The 20,724-nt window shown below is 37.3% G+C and overlaps 1 protein-coding gene across 10 annotated transcripts in view; it reads left to right on the top strand.

Annotated features, from left to right (window-relative positions):
- Positions 1-20,724, top strand: part of rapgef6 (Rap guanine nucleotide exchange factor (GEF) 6) — a 101,744-nt gene that overhangs the window by 17,173 nt on the left and 63,847 nt on the right. For 8 of the 10 annotated variants that reach the window (XM_058757667.1, XM_058757661.1, XM_058757663.1 and 5 more), the window contains exons 5-6: positions 3,890-3,959; positions 12,394-12,501. In XM_058757667.1, coding sequence (XP_058613650.1) covers positions 3,890-3,959; positions 12,394-12,501 — 178 coding nt within the window. Of the gene's footprint in view, positions 1-1,454; positions 1,530-2,551; positions 2,570-3,889; positions 3,960-12,393; positions 12,502-20,724 lie in introns of those variants that run through there. The other 2 variants (XM_058757668.1, XM_058757669.1) reach the window with 2 other exon arrangements.

Raw genomic sequence — 20,724 nt, 5'->3', positions numbered from 1 at the left:
TCAATTTTTCGCTATTTATACATTATCTGAAAGCTGAATAAATAAGCTTTGCATTGATGTATGGTTTGTTAGCACAATATTTAGCTGAGATACAACTATTTGAAAATCTGGAATCTGAGGGTGCAAAAAAATCTAAATATTGAGAAAATCGCCTTTAAAGTTGTCCAAATGAAGTTCTTAGCAATGCATATTACTGATCAAAAATGAAGTTTTGATATATTTACAGGAGGAAATTTACAAAACATCTTCATGGAACATAATCTTTACTTAATATCCTAATGATTTTTGGCATAAAAGAAAAATCAATAATTTTGACCCATACAGTGTGTTTTTGGCTATTGCTACAAATATACTCATGCTACTTAAGACTGGTTTTGTGGTCCAGGGTCACATATGGTCATGCAGAATATGTGCTTTATAAGTACTAATAAACAGCCAATATGCTAGTAATTTGCATGCTAATAAGCATCTAGTTAATAGTGAGAATTGGTCCCATATTTATGTCTTAATTTCTTCACTTGAGAGAGTTTAACCCTCAAGCTTTTATTTTAGCAGGCAGCTGCAGGAAGACCTTCAATAGGTTTATAAATGCTTCTCATTACAAATCTGTGTAAAATGCATGAAAGCATAAAATGCTGTAATCATCTGTCCACAAAAATATTAGAAATTATATGAATATGAAAAAGTATAACTGGCTCAAGCTGCGTTCTCAAATGCACATTAAACTCACTTCACATGCAGTGAACACAGGCTGTATTCACTATCTGTTGTCTGAGAGAAGAGAGAGTGAGAAAGTACAGCTGGAATCAGTGTATTGAAACAGTTTTAAATATTAGTGCGTATCAAAATCTATGCTTCCACAAGTAGACTAGTTAAATTGTGAGAAGGGATTTGTGTTGGTTTGATTTGTTTTTCACATACAATGAAGCCTCATGGCTGGAGTGTTTGTGTTCATTGTGGGTGTGTTTTGTCCTGAAACATTAAGGGAAGTGTGTGTGTGTGCTTTGTGTTTGCTGACCTCTGCAGGGGTCAGGGGCAATGAGGAATGCGGAACTCATGTCGCTAGAGTTTTCCAGCTGTGTGTGTCATGAATGCATCCAGACAGGAAGCGGCCCTCACCCCTCACTTCTGTGACCAGACCCCGTACACACACACACACACACACTCGCACATGGAGACCACAGCACAGAACCAGCAAGTTTGCTCATTGATGAGCCGTTTCCCTTCAGGATTTCAGAATTCAAGCTTCTTAAGTTTCACAGCATGAAAATCAGGATTTCTCAGAAATAAGAAGTTGTTCTGCCGGACAGAAGAATCTTGAGTGGGAATGTTTCGGATGCTTTGAACCGGTTTGACTGCATTACTTTCGCTCTCTGGTTGAAGCGTCCTCTCGTCATGGATAAGCGTCTGTCATCTGAGGACGCTGGGCTCCTGTAGCAGCACCTGATTCATTCTTAAAGGACCGGTGGAGGTGTGAGTGAGCTGTTCGTCTCACAGTCTGTGTCAGCATGTCGTTGTCTCGTCTCACTGTGAGTGCTGGTGGTTTTTCTGTGACTTCTGAGCTCAAGTCTGTGTGTGTGTTGTGTAATGAGGCCGTGCTCACGTGTCGCGTAGCTTTAACTGTCGGTGGTTTGTGGGTTCAGTGTCAGAGCTCTGCGTTGTCATGGACACACGGCTTTGTCATGTTTTAACATCATCAGTGTCAGGAAGAGAAAGTTCAGCTCAGACTCTCAATTCTGCTGATGTTGCAGCTCTCGGACATCTTTATGCCACTCGTGTTGATGTGTTCATGTCTTATTTTATATATGAAATCGGGGGAAAAACAGAACACAATTCATAGGGACCTAATATGTAATATTTTTTTTAACCTTTAATAATCTGTTGTTAAAATTCATGTTTTCAATTAATTAGCTTTTTGATTCCTAAAATTCAATTGGTAGCACTTTTAGTTTAAGGACAAATTCTCACATTAACTAGTTGTTTATTAGCAGCATGCATATTACTAGCATATTGGCTGTTTATTAATACTAATAAAGCACATGTTAATGTCTTATTCTGCATGAGCATATTTAGATCCCTTAAACCACCCCATACCTAAACAACAACTACCTTACTCACAATTAATAAGCAGCAAGCTAGGAGTTTATTGAGGCATATGTCTTAGTTAATAGTGAGAACATGACCTTAAAATAAAGTGTGACTGATTTCATAGGGCCCTAGTAAAGTAGCAGCACACCCTCCTCAACAACACACATGACCTGAGGAATCATTCATGTCTGGAGCTCAAACGCACACACAGTGAACACCAACACTAGTGAAGGCTGAGCTAGTAAACAGCGGTAATGCAGGACATGGAGGTTCAGGAGAGTTTGCATGAGACGACGCTGGCACTGAAGCTGCAGTACTTGTGCTCGTCCACAGAGGGGAGCGAATGATCTCTCAGTGAGAGTCGGGACGCTCCTGACAGCTCTTCCCTTCCTTCGTCTGACAGCAGGGTTCAGTCTCACTGGAGTGTGAAGGGATGTCAAAGCAGACCTGACCTCTGACCCCCTCTGGCTCCACTCACACAGTAATGACGCTTCTGCACCGTGATCTGAGAGCACAAACTGAGAGTCCATTCTTGCCACAACACATTTTCAGTTTAAAATGAGCTTCACTGCTTACAACATCAGGGTTTCAATTTCGGTGCGGGATTTTGGGTATTGCACATAATTCTGCTCATTTCCGCAGTTTCTGTGCTTGTAACGTGGGAAATTCCCATAGATTTCATCATGAAAGACAGATGATGCTTTTGTCTGTGCAAGATGACGCCAGAGAACTCAATTCAGTACTCACGCGCTCTCAGGGAGACTCCTTACTGTGAGCTCACACCCAAAGTGTGCACTCACAGAGCCGCACCTGAAACCACGTGCGACTACAGTATTAAGTTATGTTGAGCCTTATTGCGCATAAATGGCCAAATACATACAAAATTGTCAAAATGATGAGTATTCACGTAAACACAGTCGATTTATACTAAACATGGTCAGTATATAGGCTATTAAGTGAAAGTAAACAGTTGAGAAACAAAACTTATGTGTAACAGCACATTAGATCCATGCATTAGGTCTTAAAGAGACAGCAACCTAAATAAACCTGCTGTCTGCTATTAATGTTTATTTATACATTGAAGACTAACCAGTGTTATTTTAAAGTTGAATAGATTATTCAGTTTTTGTATCTGAATTACTATTATACCTACCAGAAAAACATAAAGCACAGTTAATTTCAGTTATATCTTGTTACTGTATGTATTTGTGCCATTGCTTGTCATTTATTTGTGCTTATTTTATTACTGTTTACTTGTCTTTTGTAGTTAAAATAAATTCAGAGTTTAAAATCAAAGTTTAAAATATCTTCTAGCTTTTTAAATATCTTCCTCATAATATAAAAATGAATCAACAACATTATAAATTGTAAAACACAAATACACTGCATGACGAAACATTTTTAGATGAGATGATTGCAGTTTAAAAATATGTCTAAAAAATACCCCAACTCCCCCCTCAAAATTAAAAAATACCCCCCATATGAGTAATCACCTAAAGGGGAAACCCCCCCATTTTCCAAAACGAAATTCAGGCCCTGAACATATATTTAGCATATATTTAAAATATATTTTGGCCAGAAAAAATTATTTTTGCTATGGTACAGTTGGTCTTTTCCAGTCTAAGCGGATGGTTCTTGGTCAGAATGAGCTGCAGTGCTTATAGTCTAAAGTCAACTGTTATACTGACAACCATGTGTTTCTCTCTGGAGTGAATGAATGTGTTTAACATGTCAGTTTGTGTGATTCATCCAGAGAGGTTCACGCTCTGATTCCACTCTCTGTTTCTCTGTGTCACTGCAGTTTCGGGACGCAGCGTGGAGGAAGACGAGGCTGTGAATGCCTCACTTTAGAGCCGTCTGAGATGATTGTGGTGAGTGGCACGTTACATGCATCTCCTCCTGTACCAGCCGTCTGCTCCAGCCTCAGACTGACCAGAGCAGACGTCCAATCACAACATGCTTTCCTAATACACATGCCTGATCTGGCGCTTCGTCAGCACACGTGACAACTTCCTCTAAAGTCTTTGTTTAATTGTAAATAACATGCAGTTCAGTGTCTGAAAACATTACATTCAGTATGAGTATATTCTTATAAAATAAAAAACCTTGGAGTTATGATTGATGATCAGCTGACTTTCTCAGACATCGCACATTGCTAAAACTGCCCGGTCCTGCAGATTTGCTTTATTCAACATCAAGAAGATCAGGCCCTTTCTTTCAGAACATGCTTCACAACTTGTACAAGCTCTTGTTCTGTCCAGACTTGACTATTGCAATGTTCTCTCGGCAGGTCTTCCAGACAGTTCTATCAAACCTTTACGATTTACTGCTAAATGACTAAATGTAAATATAATTTCTGTAACAAGTGCTTTTAAAAGGTATGCTGAAGTTAGGGCTGGGCGATATGGCAAACAAATAAAATCTAATTTTTTTCAGAACGTTTGACCGATTCTCGTTTTTTACGACTTTTAACTGGTCAACTTGAAAATGTAACTACTACAACTAACTTGATTCAAGTAACTTTTTCTTTTTTAAGCCTCTATAGTTTTTTAATTCTATTCCAAGCGTACCACACAAAGTTGTCAACATGATATAAATGTTAAACAAATCTCTTTGCAGAAAAGATGCATGAGCTACAAATACATCTTGTACAAACTTGTCTTATACATATGTCCCCCCGGTTTCGCAGACAAGGCTTAAGCCTAGTCCCAGACTAAAGTGTAAGTCTGAGCTGTTTTAACTGAAAGAAACTTGCACTGACTGATCTTAAAATATATCAGTGCCTTTATTTTGTCTCAAGATGCACACCAGTAATGTTTTTTTCTAAGCATGTTAATAAAAATTACTTAAATTTCCTAATTGAACAATGGCCTAATCCTGGTTTAGTCTAAGCCCTGTCTGTGAAACCGGGCCTACATGTTTGAAAATTCTTTAAAAAAATTCTCAAAAGTCAAGGTAATTAAAATTCAAAATGACTGAACGTATAACACCAGTAGACTACTATTAACAATAAATGTTCAGCTTTCAGCCTGTCACCATGATGCAAACATGAAATATCAGACATACACTAGTAGTTCTTTGCAGGTTTTTCATTCGACTGCGCTGCTTTTCCATTGTTTTTCAATGTAAACATGGACGCATTTGACTGTTGCACTCGCGTTTCTTGCAGCATCTCATGCATGAAAGGGCATTCTAAAAGTTAACTCCCATCTTCTTGCATTTTTTCCTGTTCCTCTGCCCACGTCACATCTTTGTCAACACAAAAGTGCATTCTGTGTGAGCGTTTAATCACGTACGCCGACATGCGGTTGGATCATTATTTTCTCTTTACTGTTATCACTGCCATATTGTGGACGTGTCTAATTCTAACATTTGGAAATATTTCTATTCAAAATTGTGATTCCTCGATTTCTAAAAAATAAAATTGTGGCATAACATTCGAAAACTCGAATTAATTTATAAAATTGGAAAAATCACCCAGCCCTATCTGAAGTGTGCAGCTTTTTCACAAAGGCTTCCAGAAGCAGTTTGACAAAATCAGTATAAGCTATATGATATAAGGTGACAAAATCAGTCACAGGGAAGAGAGTTTGTTTGGGTAATAATATCGCCTCTTATCTGTCGTTCTCCAGCGTGCAGGAAATGAGCCATTATATGAGCTTTATCTTACATGAGCTGATGGTCATGAACTCTGAAAATGAAAGCTCAGGGTTCATCTTCTCTCTCATTGGCTGTCCTGAAGTGAAGCATCTGTTGACTCTCCTCAGAATGTAGATGAAGGTACATGTTTATCCGAGATCAGTGTACATCCCACAAGACCTGATAAGACACGTGTGGTCTTTTTGTATGTGACGTGACTCTCCGCAGTGGTGCATTCTTCTGCGCTGAACCTGTTGAAACTCATCAGCTGATCAGTGTTGGGGAAAGTTACTTTAAAAAAATATTGCATTACTTAGTTACTTTTTATGGAAAGTAATGCATTTATGTTACGTGATTACTTTTTATCACCTGGACTGGGCTTGCTTATTTATTTTTAATAACAAAAAGCCCAAAAGTTATGTTTTTGGCAACTGTAAAGGGCCTTTCACACGAAACGTGAAATTAATAAGCCTCATGGTGCGTTCACACCAGACGTGAATGAAGCGTTAAGCGCGAGTGATTTACATGTTAAGTCAATGTAAAGATGCGAATAGACATTCTGTGGCGCGATTCGCGCTAATTGAGAGTTTTGGCCATTTGACGAGTTTAAAAATCTGAACTTTGGCGAAAATTCGCGCCGCGTTAACCAATCAGGAGCTTGCTCTAGTAGTGACGTGATTACGACGTAGCGAGGGAGGCAGAAATCCGAAACAACAATGGAGGACAAAATCATCGTCTCTGTATGTGGATATCCGGAGCTGGTTTGCTTGGTGTGTTACTTTGTGCACAACATAGTAAATCATAATTTATAGCCTATTTGTTACATAAAAATATTATTTCTATGTTAAGACTAGAATAGGCTACTTACGGCAAACATTTGTACATTCATTCTAATTATATCCTATTGCAAATGCACTCACAATAGAATAGTAAAAAATAGTTATTTGTAGTGTAATGAGACTGGAGCCGCCTGGCAGAAGCCCCTCCTTGACGCGAATTCGCGCGTCTGTTGTGAAGTGAATTTCACGCGCGAATGAAGCGAGTAAACTCAAAATGTTCAAGCGTCCAACTACGTGCGAATAGAGCGATTTATTCGCGCAAGTCGCGTCTGGTGTGAACGCACAGTCAGGTTGAAGGAAGTGCCTCTGCACCTCACTCACAAGTTCTCTCAACATGGGGACAGGAGAGGCGTCAGTGAATAAATGGAAAAACAAAGTAACTTGCATTACTTGCTTAAAAAAAAAAACTCAGATATTTTCAGATTTTTCACATTGAGAGTGAAAAAGAGGACGTTTTTGTGAGGTGATTAAATGTTATCAGTGTAATGGTATAAAAGTGTACATTTCTCGTCAATCACCACCCTCTGCTTCTGGTAGGAATGACAGAAATAAGCTAGAGTTAGAATAGCAAAATATGTGGGACACACTAAAGGCTCACAATAAATGCTCTTTTTTGTTTTTCGAACATTCTTAATGGTTCCAATAAGGTATAAAAACATGAAGTCAAACATTTTATTTGGTGTCTTTTTGGAAACAATCTGTTGCAGCTGAATACCATGAAGAAAATCATCAGCCTAAAGAATACTTACACGAGTACTTTTTGCTCATGGTTTTAACAAAAGTACCACAGCGGAAAAAAAACTAGACTAACTAATATAGATTGCCAACATTATTAAAGACAAGTAATCAGTCAGTAATAAAATGAGAGCAAATAAACTAATTAGCAATAGCACAAACAATACAACTGAACAAAGTTTGAAAGTACTTGATATAAAGCATGCAGCATTGCATTGGTTTGCAGCATTGAGTGTTGAGCTTATGAACACAATGTCCAATCAGAGGCGTTTTGATTCGTCACCGCGGTGAACATTCACCAATTCTCTCATCATCATAAGCAACAAAGTGCAGAAATGATGTAAGTAAGAGATTGATTTCATAGCTTCAGTGATTATAATGGGAGTTATATTACATGACTCACATTAGACTGAAGTCATGCAGTGCTTCACTGTTTCTTTACTCACTTTCTTTAGATAATTTATTCCCAGTTTGAATAACCGCTTTGTTTTCATGCTACTGAAATCCATCAATCAATCAATCAACCAATCAACCAATCAATCAATCAATCAATCAATCAATCAATCAATCAATCAATCAATCAATCAATCAATCAACATTTATTTATATAGCACATTTAAAACAACACCAGTTGACCAGTTCATGCTACTGAAATAACCAATGTGAAGTTTTCCTAATCTGTAAAAAGCAATAAACACATTCTCAGCAATTTCTTTAGCCAGAATATGACCTGCTTTTTCCCCACAAAAAAAGCTATTAATGATCATTAATAATCATTATTACAATTTCCAGAGCAATAATCAACAATAATGATTTTGTCATGATATTTCAGCTTCATATTCTCATGATTTCCTGTTTTCTTAATTTATAGGCTGTTTACACACGAACTTGAGCAGCGTTAAACAGATTCCACCTTTGCAGTGTAATGATTGGTAACAGTCTATAGTATTGTAATTGAAGTAAGTATTTGACATAAAAACAACAAAGATACATTTAGAAAGGTAATTATGCAAATTGTCTCTACAAATGTAAAAGATGCCCCTGGAAATCAATTCCAGGGTGCAAATATTGCTCCTTAATGGAAAAGTTCATTTCTGACCCTGAATGCATGTCTCATATTTAGGACAACTTCGATTGTGCACTTTTCCTGCAGTAGCTCAATTTTGTATGCTGTTATTGTAACATCAGATATATGGATATACTGGTATTGTGCCATCCGAGAAGCTCTGAATTTGTACACTGCACATGCATTGCTTAAAAAAACCCTGCATTCGTTCAGTACATGTACGTGCTGGACCGAATTACCTATACCGAACATTTTCTATAAGAATATGTCTAACATTACACCCCTATTTGTTTTAGGCGACTCATTTGATTGCACGATGTGTTTTATGTAACAGCACTGTAGCGTTTCACTGTCTGTCTGTGTCCGCTCCTGCTTTTACATCTTGAGAATATTGTCATATATTTTTTTATATGGCCCGTTTACCCGTCTTTCTCTCACACACACTCGTACAGAGCCGAACACTGAGATGCGTCTTTTCTGTCATGCTTAAAGCTGTGTGTCGCATTAATGGCGTGATGGATGACCGTTCTGCTCCGACATGACAACCTGTCTCTGTCTTTTCACTCCATGCACCTCCATGTCTGCCTCCTTCATAGGCAGCATCTGTTTAAGGGAGCATTCGCACTCATAAGTGACTGATCTGACAGATTACACTCCTCACATGAAGCGCACAAGACTAATGGCACAATAATTTAACACGTATAAACGCTCTCAGCGCATACGTATTGACTGGATTTGTCCATTTTTATTAATACATTTCAGTAGAAACATCAGCATTCTTTCGACTCATCCACCATCTAGCATGGATTTTCTCGCGATGCATTCTGGGATTGCATTTTCCATTTATTAATTTAAAAGATGCTTTTATCCCAAGTGACTTACAAATGAGGAACAGCGCGACTGGATTTCTCCACAAAGCATGCATGTGATGGTGTAGAGTGTGGCTTAAATGAGTTATGTGTGGAGACAGCTTAACGTTTCTGCCGACCTCTTCACGTCACGCACCCATGAGGCCTCGAAGTGCTGTCTAGGTACACTAGAGTTTGAACAAAGATGACACACACTTTAATTACACCAATTCACCAGATGAAGAAGCTTTGTTTCGTTTTGCTGTCTGTTGTTACGTCACATGCACGGTTGAGTGAATATAGTGCAATTTTGGGATAAAATCAATGGCAGATGCTTTTTTTTCTCCATAAAACTTAAAATGTTGCAACTGCAACCACACCAGAATTTTACTGTAAAAAATACAGTAGCAACATTTTAAGTTTAATGGAAAAAACAAAAAAAATATTTCATTAACTATAATGTGGTAAAGATCTGTTTTTTTTTTTTTACCTTTATAATATATTGACAAGTACCATAATCGCACAAATGCAAAACACCATCACGGTAGCAAACAACACTCGATAATGCAATAAACATTAGTTTAATGACTTAAGATGTACTGCTGAGAACTGATAAGAAAAAAAACAAAAAAACTAATCAAAACAACAAAGTTATTGAAATGAAAAACAGGTTTTAACAGATTTTTTTTTTTTACCATAGCATTTTTTATAGTCTTTTTTATTACAGGCCTTAAAAAGGTCTTAAATCAGAGCAAAAAGTTTTAAAATGATAAAAAAAAATTATAATAATAACATCTTCCTCTGGATTTTGCTGTGTTTTCCAAAACAAATATGTAAACATCCTTAAATCAAGATACATTTACTGGACCACAAAACCAGTCTTAAGTCGCTGGGGTATATTTGTAGCAATAGCCAAAAATACACTGTATGGGTCAATATTATTGATTTTTCTTTTATGCCAAAAATCATTAGGATATTAAGTAAAGATCATGTTCCATGAAGATATTTTGTAAATTTCCTACTGTAAATATATCAAAACGTCATTTTTGATTAGTAATATGCATTGCTAAGAATTCATTTGGACAACTTTAAAGGTGATTTTCTCAATATTTAGATTTTTTTGCTCCCTCAGATTCCAGATTTTCAAATAGTTGTATCTCAGACAAATATTGTTCGATCCTAACAAACCATACATCAATGGAAAGCTTATTTATTCAGCTTTCAGATGATGTAGAAATCTCAATTTTGAAAAAGACACTTAAGACTGGTTTTGTGGTCCTGGGTCACATATGAGAAATTGAACAAAATAAAGTGAGTTTATACTTAAAACGAGAACTGATATCTTTCAATGGGGAATGAAAGCTTGTTTTTCCTTTGAATTAAGTTGATTTTTCTTAGCCCATTGGCAGATATTTGTTCTTGTTTTAATCATAAACTCATTTCATTTCAATCAGTTTCTCAGAAAACAAGACTTCATCTGTCCTTTTGCTTCTTAAGTAATTGTATGTTGATTTAAAAGTCTTTAAAGATTTGCAATAGAAAAGACAAAGTTACTGAGGACATCACCTTTTGTATTTACTGTATCAGAAGATACAGTTATTTCCATATTACCATATTGTCCCGAATATAAGACGGCCCTGATTATAAGACGACCCCCCTTTTTCCAGATGTACCTTTTGGAAAAAGGCTTTTTGAAAACCAAATCTTGTTTTTTTTTTCTCTCTCTCTGTAAAACACATTTTTTCTTAAATTATTTTCAAATTGCATATTTTTCCTATTTTAACTTTTGTTTTGAAAGTATGGTAAATACTGGTAAAATGTACCAACAATGACACTGAAAAATATACACTTTTTGATATACCATTGAAATTACAGGTAGCCCATCTGAATTATATAACATTTATATAAATTTTATTATCAGTAGAAGTGAAATCTTATTGTAGTCTTCAAATCTGGGTACTGTTATGTTTTAAAGTCACTTACAGAGGAAGTTTAATCATCAGGCTAACTTGACAGTCACGACTCATGCTGCTGTAAGCTTTTCTTTTTCTTTTGTTTTCACTCGCGATCATTACAACACACATTACATATTTCATAGCACACTCGTTGTAAGCATTTTTGGCACCACCTATTGTTGTGGGTGTATTATGTCAAAGTCTAGACCCCGAATATAAGACGACTGCGTTTTTTCAGATGTTTTTCCAAGAAAAAAAACATTGTCTTATATTCGGGGTCAATACGGTAGTTATATATTTTTGTCAAAATATAGTGAAAATCTTAATCTGAAGGAAGTTGCATTTTCAAACTTTGAAGTGTTGCTAATACAATGCATTGCTCCCTAGACATTTACATATACACAGAAAAATAAGGAGCCAGAATTGTACCTTTTGGGGTACAATAGCTTTTCCTGGAGCAGCACCCTTAAAAGGACATTTTTGTACCTTTTTTACCCCTAATAGGTACATATTACTACCTTTAAGGGTACATATTACTACTCTAAGGTGCTAATATGTACCTTTTAGGGGTAAAAAAAAAAAAAAAGGTACAAATATGTCCTTTTAAGGCTACTGCTCCAGGGACAAGCTGTTGTACCCCAAAAGGTAAAATTTTTAAAACCATATTGACCTATTGCGTCCCCATCAATTTATTCCTTAAATTCGCTTTACTTGATCTTGAGAAGGTCTTAAAAATAATACATTTACCTTCAAAAAACCTGCAGAAACCCTACAAAACCTTAAAACAACAAGCAGCCTATATTGTGATATGCAAGTGTGACTCCCAGCATCCTCAGCTGCTGCGCAGACTTCATACAGATTCACTGGAAACATGTTCTTCAGACACACCACTAGTATGTGAAGTTGAACACTGGATATACAATATTTACAGTTTCAAACACAGCACGCTATACAAAGGGCTCGCTAGAGACGTGTTGTTTCTGCTCACAGAGGATATTTGTGTATTTACGGCTTCCTACAGGAAGCTGTGGCCTGACTGCTGCTCTGCTGCGCGACGCTAGCCGACTCCGTCTCTCCAACACAACAGACCCGCTTTCGTTCGTCCCGTGTAGCATGTGAACGCAGTCCACATGAGTCTCCTGCGCCTCCACAGGCTCTCAGTGATCTGGAAGAACTGGATGTTCAACCAGGATGCTGACATCTCTGAATCTGGTTCCTTACAGGTGGAGAACGCCAGCGAGAGCGACGACGCAGCTCTACAGGGAAACTCGCGCCGCCGCTTCCATAAGGTGAACGCCGGAGGAGAGCGGCAGCTGATCGTAGACGCCACGGTAAGACGCCACGATCTTTAACTTCATTCAGACATGGGATTGATATCTAGTGTTAGAATAGCTCAACAACCATTGGCACAGGAAATATTATGATTTTAAACGGCATCCTCAGTACTTCTGAGAAACTTTTGTGAAGTTTCTGGTGTTCATCCGTCAAGAGGGGAGTTTCTTCTCCTGATAGCATCAGTAGCTGTCAGTTAGACTTCTCGGTAATCTGTTGGACACACTCCTCAGTGCTGGGACATGAGGCTTTCGCCGATATCTGCTGCTGGTAGTTTGTTAGCAGAGGCTGTGTAGTTTCCTGTGCAGACAGTGAGAGACCGTCATCTTGAATGTGTTGTTCTTCTCTCTGTACTGATGTCATGTGTCCTGTAGCAGGTAAGCACTCAGACTCTTGCTGCGTCCCAATTCGCCAACTTATACTATTCCCTAAAAGTATGTACTCTTTTTGTGAAGAAAAAGTAGATACTTTTGAGTATGTAGCAGAATAGTAGGCAAGCTTTGGGACATACTACTTTGTCATAACTGCGTCTTTAAGGGACGCTCTGTTGCTTAGTTACATGCATTCTGTCACCGTTTAAACTGCCCTGTCAATCATCTTATCACAGTTAACAAAAGTCATATTTCGTTTAATTTAATTTCCTACTGTATTGAGAGAAATGACGAGGCACGTTGATCTGCCAGTTGCAGGTCTATTATGCCGAGAACTCTCTTCATATGTTTGCATAATGATGCATTTAAAAGTTAATGACTAAACGTATCATTATAAAACTTCACAATGTTGCTGCAGATGAAATATAACGCACATAACATTAAATAAATATTTTTTAAATCAGGTTAGACATTGATTATTTATCACTCAAACCCCTTTCCCTGCCTGTCCGTCGGTCTTGCATAGCCGCCATGTTTGTAGTATTTAAACACTTTTATTTGTAGTTCTGATCGAATCCTCGTCCACCGTGCAATGTATTGTGGGTAATATTAGCCGTTAGAGCGCGCATTGATCTGCACTTCGAATTTTAATCTCAAGTATTAGACCATCCGGGAATCTTTGGCATATACTTTTCTACATACTATGATTTGGGACATACTAATTCTATTTTCGAATGCTATTTAGGATAGTATGCGAATTGGGACGCAGCAACTGTTCCTTCTGTGGATGTACTTCATGCTGCTCTCTCAGCCGGTCAGTGTCATATGCTGGTGCACATAAGCACACATTTAAGTTCAAGTTCAAGTTCCGTTTATTTCTAAAGCACATTTACTAACGGCTGCCGGCCGACTAAAGTCCTGTACAATAATTACAATATAGATACACAAGAAAGAGTCAAAATCAATAATCACTTAGGGACAATAAAAACAGGATAAAATTACATGTTAAAAGCCGAGACAAACAAATGAGTTTTGAGAACAGATTTAAACTCAAATAAAGTGGAAGACATTTTAATTTGGGTCGGGAGATTATTCCACATAGTGGGGCCAGTCACTTCATAGGCTCTATTGCCCCTTGTTTTCAAGCGGGTTCTGGGAATCTGAAGGAGGAGTTTGTTTCCCGATCTAAGTCCTCACTTAGGAGTGTAAGGGTGGAGTAAGGGTGAATCCCATTTCTCTGTCTTACCCCTTCCCCTACGTCTTACCCCTAGCCCTTGTCCCTCGAAACCGAGTGGTAAGTGCTAGGCGTGAAAACATACCCCTATGAAATGAGACACCACTTGGTTATGGTTACATCATCATACACCGTCGCTAGCTGGCTGCTACGTCACCAGAGCCGACAAGTGTCGATCACGAACTTTGGATCGTTTTACAAACTTGTTAAAACTGTAGACATGCATGGAGTTCATTCAAGGCTAGTCTGCGGGACTGTTGTGCAAATCAGCAATGTAACGTTAGCGTCACAAACTAGCGATTTTTTTAAAACGTTTCAATTAAGAACATGGTTGCAAATATATATGTACAGGACTGTCTAGAGCACAAAACAAGACTGTCGTAATTTTTTAATAAATTATTTAAGCCGAAAACACTTGATTGTTGCCGGTTGCGCAGTGTGTTCTGGGTACCCCTCGGTTTCAAGTAAGCTCGCGAAAATGCTTGGTTTTAAGGGGTATCTACCCCTTCCCCTTAGCCCTACCCCTCGATCAAAACGAGAATTGGGATAGCCCTTACTCTCACGTGAACGTGCAAAACTAAGGGGAAGGGGTAAGGGGAAGGGGTAAGACAGAGAAATGGGATTCACCCTAAGTCCGTCAGATAAAATGGTGATAGATTATTTAAAGATTTATAGACAAGTAAAAAGATTTTATATTCAATTCTATACTGAACAGGCAGCCAATGTAGAGATCTCGGAAGGGGTGTAGCATGATCAAATGTTTTACATCCCTTCAGGAATCTAGCTGCTGCATTTTGAACGACTTGTAAACGGGAAATTTGAGTCTTCGAAACACCATAATATAGAGAGTTGTAATAATCCAGCCGAGATGTAATAAAGGCGTGGATAGCAACCTCTAAAGAGGCGTTAGAAAGAAAGGTTTTAATTTGAGAGAGAGAGCGAAGATAAAAAAAACTAGAGCCCACTACAGAGCTGATCTGTTTGTCAAATTTCAAGCCGTTGTTGATTTCCACACCCAGATTTCACATTTGGGATGAAATAGCAAAATTGAAGAACTCAAGATTAAGTATGTTTTGTATTCTAGTTTCAGAAGGGCCAAAGACGATAACTTCAGATTTATCTGAATTTAGGAAAAGGACATTTTTTGAGAGCCAGGATTTGACGTCATCCAGACACGCTGATAAACTATTAAGAACATGTTTTTTTTCCGTGGTCACAGGCAGATAGATTTGCATATCATCAGCGTAACAATGGAAAAAAATGCAGTGTTTCCTAAAGATGGACCCCAAGGGAAGTAAAGAGCGAAAAGAGAGTAGGTGCAAGAACAGACCCCTGAGGTACACCACAGGATAGCTTGCGTAAAGAGGAAGTGAAATTTCCTATTTTAACTGAGAAAGTTCTGTTTGTTAGGAAAGATTTGAACCAATTTAAAACCGCCTCCCCAGACTCACATAAGACTCCAAGCGAGAGATGAGAATTTCATGATCAACAGTGTTGAAGGCCGAAGACAGGTCCAGCATAACTAAAATGACAGAATCACCAGAATCAGTAGCCATTAGAATATCATTAAGAACTCTTACAAGGGCAGTTTCAGTACTATGCAGTGATTTAAAGCCCGATTGAAGTGTCTCATAGATGTGATTATTAGTTAAAAACGACTGGAGTTGTAAAGACACAATTTTTTTCATCACCTTAGAGATGAAAGGTAGAACAGATACAGGCCGAAAATTTGCTAAAATTGAAGCATCCATGATTGTCTCAGGGAATGAATATCTTGATCTATCCAAGGCTCTGATTTACGCTTTGGCTTTAAAAATCTATAAGGTGCAATAGCATTTAATATCTCGAACCATACAGTGTTTAAAGATTCAAAATGTTGTTCGACATCTAGATCAGATACTAAAGACTCAAGGGATACAGAAGAACTGATTTCATTGTAGCGTTCAGTAAAGGCCTCGCAGAATCGTGGTGAATAAACTCGGGCTTGTCTTATATCCGAGGCGGTTTTATGAGGGATTGCAGGGAGAGACATTTTGAACATGATAGGAAAATGATCAGAAACAAGAGATTCGATCACTTCAGTATCAATTATAGACAAACCAAAAGACAATATTAAGTCCAAAGTGTGACCTTGAGTATGTGTAGGTTTTATTTAACCCATTGCAGCAGATTAAATGCAGATCAATGACATTCAAAAACTCTTGACGCTAGTAGTTTCGAAGGACAGCATACATGGACATTAAAATAACCTAAAAGAAGAATCCGATCTCTTAATGTGCTCCTGTATGTGTTGTCCGCGAAATTTCCCAATTTTGCGTCAAAGAAATCCACGCAGCAACTGCGAATGTCCAGGAGTGTCTGACGATCGTAAACGAAAGACTCAGCATAGTTAAAGCGTATGAGTGCACATAAAACCAGCCAAATATAAGATGTAGTAAGGAGCGATAGACAGCATGCCACTCTCACAAACAAATTTTTTATTGAACATCCTGAGAAGTATATTAACCCTGTAAAGCGACTGTGTTATATTTGAAATGCACATTTCTAAGGCCTCTAAATCATGAGCACGATCAATGATTGCTGTTAAACCTCACAGTCTACTACATGCCTTCTGTCTATTTGAGAGTTGAAGGCCTTTTATTATAACTGTACAAACTTCAGCTCGTGCTTTTAATGATTTATATAAAGTAAACATAAAAATAACTTTGATATTGTTAGTAATATTTTAAGATGAACACTTACTGGACTGAAGCAGCTTCGCTTTACTTGATTATCCAGACATCATTTTTTTTTAGAAAAATCAGCGACTCTCAAATATGATCATCAGGCTTTTCTGGAACGCTTGTTTGTTCGTCTCTCAATCATTATTGTATTGCATTGCATGATATGTTTTGATCATCAAACTAAGCATTTAAAAATCATCTTACTAAGACATTATTGGAGATATATCACTTTATGTGAACATAAAGATCTCATTGATTTATATCAACATCTGCACCAAATCGCATGTTTGCTCAGTTTGGGCCTCTAAATAAAAATGTAGGTGCTTCTTCCTCCATATTCTCTCTATATCATACTATATGAGCCATGAAAGCCTGATGGATCAAATATATTCTCATCAAAACACATATGCAAACTTTTTGCGCATAGGGCTATAAATCGATTAAAAAAAAGTTTAGTTTTTGGAGAGTTGCACCAGATGACTTGCTGACCTCAACACACGTTCATGAGAGTCTGCTGATGTCCCCTCTATGACAACATTAACATTATTCATCACAGAAGAGTCACATTCATCAAGCTGCATGTTTTTAATGTATTATTGAGTAAGTGAACAGATAGGGCATGGTTGTGTGGGTTATCAAATGCTCAGTTGTTATGTAAAGTGATCAGCAGTGAGAAGGAAATATGGGAACGAAAACAAGAGCAAAATGCAGGTTTGTGGTGTTGTGTTTCCTGTCAGTCTGCAAGACGTCTGGGCCATCGATTGACAGTCAAGCCTCGATGATTCACCAGACTTCTGCAATCAGAGGTTCATGCTGTGTTTCTGCAGCATCTCTTACTCCATGTCTCATGAAGAGCTCAAGGTGTTTCCTGAAGTTACAAGATCAAAAGTCTGCAGACAACTGTAAGACTTCCTGAAAAGTGTAAACAGCAGTTGCATGCTGGGAAACCTGTTCATTACAGTGCAGTTGCATTGGAAGGCTTAATACACAGGTCTGATCTTTTGACCGTATAGGACTGTATTTTTATTTTGTCCTGTCTGTTCATTTAAGACTCATAACTGATATGTGCTTTAACATTAATCAGAATGACTCTGTTGCTGATTGTTTTCACTGGTAACACTTTATTTTAAGGACCAATTCTCACTATCAACAGCTGCTTATTAGCTTGCATATTACTAGTATATTGGCTGTTTATTTGTGCTTACAAAGCACATATTAATTAACTGATTTCATTAAGTGTTTTATCTACGGCTCAAAAGATCTAGAATTCTTGTAAGTAGTAGAGTAAAGCCCCTAAATACACAGAAAATGTGTCCCGTGATTTTGGTTCATTCACATTGCCAGTGATTTTCTGCAATCTGTGCATGCATTCACACAAATCCCATAAAGACGTGACATTTGGATGTGACGTGTAATGCACGTCCTGGCTTTTGTTCACACAGCGCTCCTTCTGGGACTGATCCCGGCAATGTTAGGTTCCTAAATTGCATTCTGTGTGAATATGTTTGCATGAATTCATTTGAATTAATTCAATGATTCAATGGGTCTTTGCAGCATCTCTGTATAATGAAGCTTTGAATGTAATTATTTCAAAAACAGTGACATTATCACCACACTGCTTAGAAATATAAAGTAGCTTTCCTGTATTTAAGCCATGTTATTTATAAAATTCACGGGCCAGGAGCTGAACACAAGTTTCTGTGCTCCTGAATGGAAAGGGGAATCGGATACCTGCTGTTCAAAAGTTTGGAAACCGTAAGATTTTTATTTTTAATTGTTAGTTTCTTATGCTCAGCACAACTGTTTCCAACATTGATAATAAATCAACATATCAGAATGATTTCTGAAGGATCATGTGACACTGAAGACTGGAGTAGTGAAAATTCAGCTTTGTGTCACAGGAATAAATTACATTTTATAGTATATTAAAATAGAAAACCAGTATTTGACATTGCAATAATATTTCACAATATTGCAGTTTTTTTTCTGCATTTTTAATCAAATAAATGCAGCCTTAATGAGCATTAGAGACTTCTTTAAAAAACATTCAAAATCTTACTGATCCCAGACTTTTGACTGGCAGTGTACGTGTTTAGATGTTGGACAGAGATCCAGATATCAGATACGTATCTGATGTTAAACCACATTTGGAAGTGGTTCAGAATTGTATCTTTTGAGTTCACACGTGTGCAATAATATCCAAACTGTGTCAGAAGTGAGTTTGTGTGTTTGTGATGTTGTGTTTGGTGTTGAAATGACTTGAGCTTTACACTGACAGCAGCGGGTGTTGAGCTGTTGCGGTGATAGTGCAGTGTGTCATGGCTGAATCATTCCTATATGACTAATGCTTGTGCTCATCGTCGCTTGGGATTCTGGGGCCTCTTGTACAGGTCATTGTTTTGCTACCCGAGGGCCGCTGTAACTCTGTTCCACTGTGACCTTCTGTCCAACGTCCTTGACCACCAGCGTTAAGGTGTCTGTCATCATGACTTTACTGCGTCTCTAAGGAGCTGTTCACACAGAACGCATCTTTGCAATGCTTTTGAAACAAGATGTAATAACAGAAAATAGCCAAACAGCAGAATAGATAGCAACTATTTTTAAATATGTAGAAATGTTATATAATTCAGGGTATCCAGACTCAGCCACTATGAGTGCCTCGACTGCCATGTTGCTGTAAAAATTAATCAGTAGCCATACCAACTTGCTACTGTAAACAAAAGCCTGTCAGTAAACTGGCACTGTTATGATAACGTCACTGCATCAGAGACTATATCAACGCCCACTCGCTATTGTACGTGTGTTTTCATAACATTATCCATATCAAACCAAAATTTTAAAGAGCATTATGAAATTACTTACACTGCTGTTCAAATGTTTTGGATCAAGATTTTTAATGTTTTTTAAAGACATTTCTTCTGCTCATTAAGGCTGGATTTATTTGATTAAAAATACAGAACAAACAGTAATATTGTGAAATATTATTGCAATTTAAAAAAACGGTTTTCTATTTAAATATATTTGTATTGTAATTTATTCCTGTCATGCAAAGCTGAATTTTCAGAATCAATACTCCAGTCTTTAGTGTCACATGTTACTTCAGAAATCATTGTTAATTTATTATCAATGTTGGAAATAGTTGTGCTGCTTAGGATTTTATTATTTTTTTAACCTTTTTTGGAACCCTGTTTCAGGGTTCTTTGATGAATAAAAAGTATAAAAACAGCACTGATTTAAAATAGAAATCTACACTAACCTTCAAAAATTTGGAGTCCTTTTTTTTTTTTTTTTGAAAGAAATTATTACTTTTATTCAGCAAGGATATGTTAAATGAATGAAAATATAGTAAAGACTTATATTGTTAGAAAGATTTCTGTTTTGAATAAATGTTGTTCTTTTTAACTTGAAAAAAGTAGGTTCCAAAAAAATATTAAGCAGCACAACTGTTTCCAACACTGATAATAAATCAGCATATTAGAGTGATATCTGAAGGATCATGTGACACTGAAGACTGGAGCAAAATGATGCTGAAAATTCAGCTTTGCATGACAAGAATAAACTATATTATAAAGTATATTAAAATATAAAACCGTTATTTTAAATTGCTATAATATTTCACATTTTTTCTGTATTTTTAATAATGTAAATGCCGCCTTGATGAACATAAGAGACTTTAAAAAACATTAATTGTGACGAGCTTCTCACAGCGCATGCACATGAAATACTTTATCAATATGCTAATAACCAAGGGAGCACTTTGAACCAGTTTCTGCTCACAACTAGAAGGCATAATGGCATTTTCCACTAAAATATTTTAGCGCTCCAGTTTATGGAATCTCAATGCAATTATAAAACGCTTGTCGATGCATCAGTCGGTATTTTCAGCTGCAGTGC

Source organism: Onychostoma macrolepis, chromosome 21, assembly GCF_012432095.1.
Source record: "Onychostoma macrolepis isolate SWU-2019 chromosome 21, ASM1243209v1, whole genome shotgun sequence".
Lineage (NCBI taxonomy): Eukaryota > Metazoa > Chordata > Actinopteri > Cypriniformes > Cyprinidae > Onychostoma > Onychostoma macrolepis.
The sequence above is the reverse complement of the archived record's forward strand: the minus strand, read 5'-3'. Positions and strand labels throughout refer to the sequence as shown.